We start from the raw sequence: 6000 nt of genomic DNA on the forward strand, positions 1-6000 counted from the left end.
TCAACTAGAGCTCTATTCATTATTTCATTATTCACCTAGCTAGCGTAACGTTACTAGCTACCATAGCTGATGTTCTGTAATCGTCACCTCCGCGAGGAGCGCTGTTTGCATCCAGCAGCAGGAATCACATGATCCATCCAGACGTCTGCTGCGAGTAAGATACACAGTCCAAGGTAACAGTGTAATGTTATACAATAACTGTTTTCTTTGGGTTTTGTTAGGACATTAATACAGTGAAAGTTTTGGTAACAATGCGCGGTTGTACATACGGTTGCGTCAAAGTTGACGTTTTGGTAGCTTGTTGAGCAACACTCATGCATTAACAGTTAGCTATCTTACTTATCTTTACTGTCGCTGGATGATGTAGTTAACTTACTTTGATGAGTCTAAAGTCTGGTCTTAAGGTGTGTTTTGTCCTGAATAACTTTTGTCCTGAAACTAGCTCCTTCAGACAAGCAACCCGTTCCTCGTTTCGTGTTTTTTTTTCCTCCAGGACAATGAAGCTGATCATTCTCAATGACTACGACCAGGCAAGCGAGTGGGCTGCAAAGTACATTAGAAACAAGATTTTACTGTTCAGACCTGGCCCAGACAGATATTTCACCCTGGGGCTTCCCACAGGTAAGTAAGAGCTGGCAACCCCGTACAGCTGTGTGTAGTTGTTTCAGGATTTAGTGCTGGAAATACTGATACAATATTTCCCCCCATCTGCTGATTCAGTGTCAGTGGTGGAAATAGCCACCACAGGCCCTTTAACTTAACCCATGAATGAGAAAATGCTCAAATTAAAATGCAAACTATGTATTGCAAAGAGCCAGCATCCATGGCATACATTTAGTGGTGTAAAATATACAACAATTTCCTCTGAAACATAGAAAAGTAAGGAAAAGAAATGGAACGAATCAAGTACCATGACTCAAAATAAAATGCTCATGTGAGTGCAGTACTTTTGCACTCTGTTACTTTTGCTTTGTAATCTTGTGCCTGTCTTCAGGAAGCACCCCCCTGGGTTGTTACAAGAAACTAATTGAGTACTACAAGAAGGGACAAATCTCATTCCAGTATGTAAAAACTTTCAACATGGATGAATATGTAGGTAAGTTTTCATTGTTCTTTCTCCCCACATCACATGCTTACACATTGAGGAAAACTTGAAAGCTCTGATCTTGCATAAGAAACTGTCATAAAATCTTGCATAGGACTTCCCAGAGATCACCCTGAAAGCTACCACTCCTTCATGTGGAATAACTTCTTCAAGCACATAGACATAAAAGCAGAGAACACCCACATCCTGGATGGCAACGCTGCTGACCTGCAAGCAGAGTGTGCAGCCTTTGAGGAAAAGATAACAGCTGCTGGGGGGATTGAGCTCTTTGTCGGAGGTCAGTATGTCACAGTGCTGATAATGAAATACATAACCAACTACACATTTCAGATTTGTGCTCAATCCAATTCTGGTATCAAGGGATTTTGCAGTCATTGTTGAAGTGGTAGTGAACATTCAAACGGCTCCTCCTGTCCTTGTCAGGTATTGGACCAGATGGCCACATTGCCTTCAATGAGCCTGGTTCAAGTCTAGTTTCCAGGACTAGGGTGAAGACCTTGGCAAAAGACACTATCATGGCTAATGCCCGATTCTTTGATGGGGATCTATCAAAGGTGCCCACCATGGCGCTGACTGTGGGAGTGGGCACTGTCATGGACGCAAAAGAGGTAAGAAGCCTAGATGAATGTCAACAATCTTTCCTGCTTTTGGGTTCTGTGTCTATCCTTCTGCAAAATCATAAATATACCATATGTTAGTAATGATCATTTTCTGTCAGAACTTTAAGTTGCAGAACAGTGTGCGTTGTGATCTTGTCATTTTCCTGATGCACCAAAAAACACCAACTGTAAGTTGCTTTTGCTCAGCCACACAGGCCGCAGGTCAAATGTTTAATTTCTTCCCAGGTCATGATTCTCATCACTGGAGCACACAAGGCATTTGCTTTATACAAAGCTATAGAGGACGGTGTGAATCACATGTGGACAGTGTCTGCGTTCCAGCAGCACCCACAGACTGTTTTCGTATGTGATGAAGACGCCACCCTTGAACTGAGGGTCAAAACTGTAAAGTACTTCAAAGGTGAGACTAAATCACAAAGCAACAGTGCTAAAAAAAAAAAAAAAAAACTATATTTCACTTTTAATAAATTGCATTAAGCAAAAAATATTTTCAAAACAGGCATGAATCACAGTTAATTCTTTCTTTAGGTATGATGCATGTGCACAACAAGCTGGTGGAGCCACCTCCCTCAGTGCCAAAGAAGAACTGAGGACATCTTGTCCAAACTTTGGATTTGTGAAGTCTTTTTCAAAATGTGACACTCCAATGATTCCTTTATCTTCCAGTGGAGATATATCAAGCAGTGCTTGGTGTAAACCTCACTCTTGTAAAAAAAATAAGCAGGTGCTGGTATTGGGCAGGCTATTCGGGTTTTCATGTGATGGTGTTCATACTGCTTTGCTTCTCATTTGTTCTTTTTAATAAAGTGCATTTGATTTTTAATTTCCGTATCTCTGTGTGATTGGGGATAGTGCTGTGGTGTTTTAGTCTGTTCCTCCTCCTGTCACATGACAACGCGGAACAACTAATGTGGCATTTAAGTGTTGCTTGTAAGCGTCTTTTTTTTCAGAATTGTCCTGGAAGTAAAGGTAAAATAGCCCTTTAAACAAACTTGTAGCCGGCGGTGAACTATAACTAAGTAAAGTACATTTACTCAGACAAGTACCATACTAATTAAGTATATAAGTATATATAAATAAGTGATAATAACATAGTAAAAGTAACATATTTTATCATCGCATTACTTTCAAAGCCTATAAGAATGTATTTATCCTGAAATTAAATTAATTTGCCCAGTTTTTTCTTATAAAAATGTACATCAACTCAAAATATTCTGGTATGCATACAGTGATAAAACATGACAAATGTTGATTCTTTTAGTTCACAAAAAGTGCACGGATATTCAATATCAAGTTTAAATCTCTAATTTAAAAAAAATATATATTTTAATGCAAGATTTTGTAGAAAACCTCTTTACCTTTGTTTTTAAGACGGGACTTTTACTTGATCATGCATGAATAACTCGTCACCGAATATTCCGACAGTACTTGAAGGCAGCATCAGAGCCTCCCAGCTACCGTGCGGGCGTCAGGGGGAAGAAGGAAGGAGATGGCCGATTAGAAGGCAACGTTACCTTTGCTACTTCGTTGGCGAGATTCCTTTAACACATCTTTCAACGCATCTTAACAGCTGAAGTGGGAAGAGGACGTTTTAAGTATTCGCTCCTCTTCCACAATGGCAGAACAAAACAGCAACGTCAGATATCAAGAGGTATGTAACAGTTTGCTGGCACGCTAAAATATAGCTAGCTAGTGAGCCAGCAGCTAACGCTAACGCTAGTCAACATAAGCCTGTCACTAAGAGGAAAACAACGAGCTCGACCGACATTTGTTTACGGGCGGGCCTGAGTTGGCGATAAATATCAACTAAATTGTTCACACTAAAATAAACTATCAAGTGAATAATCATAATTCCGTCACATATAATTTGAAGCCTATGTGACCCATTTTCATTTAGCAGCTTAGTAAGTTACTCATTAGTTAAAGTTTGTATTGGCTGGCCTGAACAGGAGTGCTGTGTAGTGTCACTTTGTCAAGCCTTGATCCAGCACATTGACCAGTCTAGCCTGTCAGTAATCGAAACGCCAGCGACAAAACGGGATCGAAATACTAATACGAAGCCTACTCATTTATTAACATACATTGATTTGCGGGTAATGTGTGAGATCATGAGTGCACAGTTCATAGTTAAATTGGGGCTATGTAGTTTTGACGATGTATCACAGGTTACTGTGTTATCAGTGATAGAGCAGTGTAGCTAATCCTTTCTGTTTGGAGACAGTTAATGGTTGCAGACATATGTCATAACCACTTGTTGCACAGTAACGTTATATTAATCAAGTGCGACATCAGTGATACAGGTTTATTACTCTTTGAGGAGTTGGCGCACGTTTAGGGTGTTTTCCCTAAAGCGCCTCCAGTCCATCGCTATTGTGCTTGTAATCTTCCTGTAACGTCACATTGTCACAACTGGAAATTTAAATGAGTGTTTACAGATAAAACAACAGATGGTCTTGTCTGATTTTGACTTGCAACATTGTAATACTGAATACAATCAGAAATCGTACAGAGATAGCTACTACGGTATGAACAAATATCTATTGTCTCCGCAATATGGACTAGTGCAAAATCCAAATTGTAGGAGGCGCAATATTTGTTAAAGGCAAAATATGTGTCAAAATACAATTTTAAATGACCTGTTTCGGTGCTGCAGAGATGTCCCGGCCTACAAATCTTTGTTGGTACAGATCCTTGCAAAAAAATCACAGCATGATCATTTTTAATATATTCTTCAATGAAAATGAGAATAATGATGCATCAATTATCAATCCCTCAAATTCCGTAAATCACATCGCAATTGCTTTATCGGTCAAAAATAATCGTTCAGCCAACAACTAGAGTTTTCCTTAGATTTAAGTGTGACCCAAGCTGTGTTGTCATTTATTAACATTTCTTCAGCTGGTGAATGAGGAGGAACCGGCCCAGCCAGCCCAGGAGGGTCCTGCTCAGGATGCACCACCACCCTACAGCAGCGTCGCTGCAGCAAATGCAGGTTAGGAACCATCACAGCTCCATCACACACTGTCCCATAACTCAGCAACAACACAATTTAGAAGTGCGAGTAATATTGAAATCCATTAATACAAATTCCACTACATACATGTATACATTTTCTAAGTCTTGCTTCGAAAGCAGTAAGAGTGTAGAAGTACTTGCAGTGAAATGTGCCTATGAAGCAAAAGTGAAGAAAAGTTATTTATAGAATAGTTATTTCCACAGTGTCACATTATTCTTCTGTAGTATGTAAGTAAAATGTATTTATATAGCGCTTTTCACAAAAAAAAAAAATCACAAAGTGCTTTACATCAAACATACAATATGATACATATTAAAACAAAGTACAAAAAGTATCCATGGGAGAACTCCCAATAGCAAGGAAATGGGAGCGAGAGCTGAGCCCTGAGGGGAACGCAATTAATTGGGAGACGGTTTGGGACATTTTCCATTGTTCCAAGAACCCAAATCACCAGCAGATCCACTTCAACATATGTCATAGGACATACAGGACTCCTCAGAAGAGATACGTCTCTAAAGTCATTCCCACTCCCTACTGCACGTTCTGTCAACCTGAACAAACCGGAACCTTCCTGCACATGGTCTGGGAGTGTGAACAGGTGCATGAGTTCTGGAATAAAACAACCTCAATAATATCTGATGTGATAGGATGTCGAATTCCTACTGACCCGACTGTTTTGTTACTTAATAATGTTGAAGCTGTTTCAACAACTGCATATACTGCTGACTACTTTTAACTTTCATCTTCAGCAGCCATCAGACAAATATTCAAAACAAGTCTAAAAGTAAAATATTTCCCTCTGAAATCTAACAAATGAAGTAAAGTTGATATGCCTTATAACTAGTGTACTGAATTACAGTACTTTATCTTTTCCTACACTGTTAGCCTTGGAATGAATCATGTAAAGGGGAGTAGCTTGTGTGCAAGGCCTTTTTTAGAAAGGTCTGACGTTTGTAATCTCACTTCTTAAGAGGGCATAGGTCAACATGTATACATATAAGCATTGAGCTCTTCCTGGGTGAGTATATTGATCTGGTCCAATGCAGTTTGTGTTTGAACAACACAAAGGAGGATTCTGGACATCTGCCAAATGACCCAGATAAAAGTCTTGGCTTGTATGGGACAGAACATAAACCGAAACGCATACAGATACTTTAGTCTTTCTTCCTGCTGTAAGTCAGCCCTCCCTGGTTTGGTTTTAGAATTCTCTGCTTCTGCTACTTTTGCTTCCTGTGAAAGTAGAAGTTTGTCTGTCAGCA

General features: G+C 39.6%; 2 protein-coding genes across 2 annotated transcripts in view; both read left to right on the forward strand.

The window, feature by feature from the left end:
* Positions 1–64: 64 nt before the first annotated feature.
* gnpda1 (glucosamine-6-phosphate deaminase 1) lies at positions 65–2548 on the forward strand. Its single transcript, XM_078260822.1, has 7 exons — positions 65–173; positions 494–621; positions 995–1096; positions 1200–1382; positions 1529–1713; positions 1951–2125; positions 2254–2548. Exons 2-7 carry the CDS (start codon positions 498–500, stop codon positions 2313–2315), a joined length of 831 nt encoding a protein of 276 aa, XP_078116948.1. The 5' UTR covers positions 65–173; positions 494–497; the 3' UTR covers positions 2316–2548.
* Positions 2549–3170: 622 nt separating this feature from the next.
* ndfip1 (Nedd4 family interacting protein 1) overlaps positions 3171–6000 on the forward strand; it is an 8529-nt gene continuing 5699 nt past the window's right edge. The window contains exons 1-2 of the mRNA XM_078260823.1: positions 3171–3376; positions 4624–4717. Of these exons, the coding sequence (XP_078116949.1) occupies positions 3341–3376; positions 4624–4717 (130 nt within the window). The 5' untranslated portion in view covers positions 3171–3340. The remainder of the gene's footprint in view (positions 3377–4623; positions 4718–6000) is intronic.

The sequence above is a fragment of the Sander vitreus genome, chromosome 10 (assembly GCF_031162955.1).
Source record: "Sander vitreus isolate 19-12246 chromosome 10, sanVit1, whole genome shotgun sequence".
NCBI classification, from domain to species: Eukaryota; Metazoa; Chordata; class Actinopteri; order Perciformes; family Percidae; genus Sander; species Sander vitreus.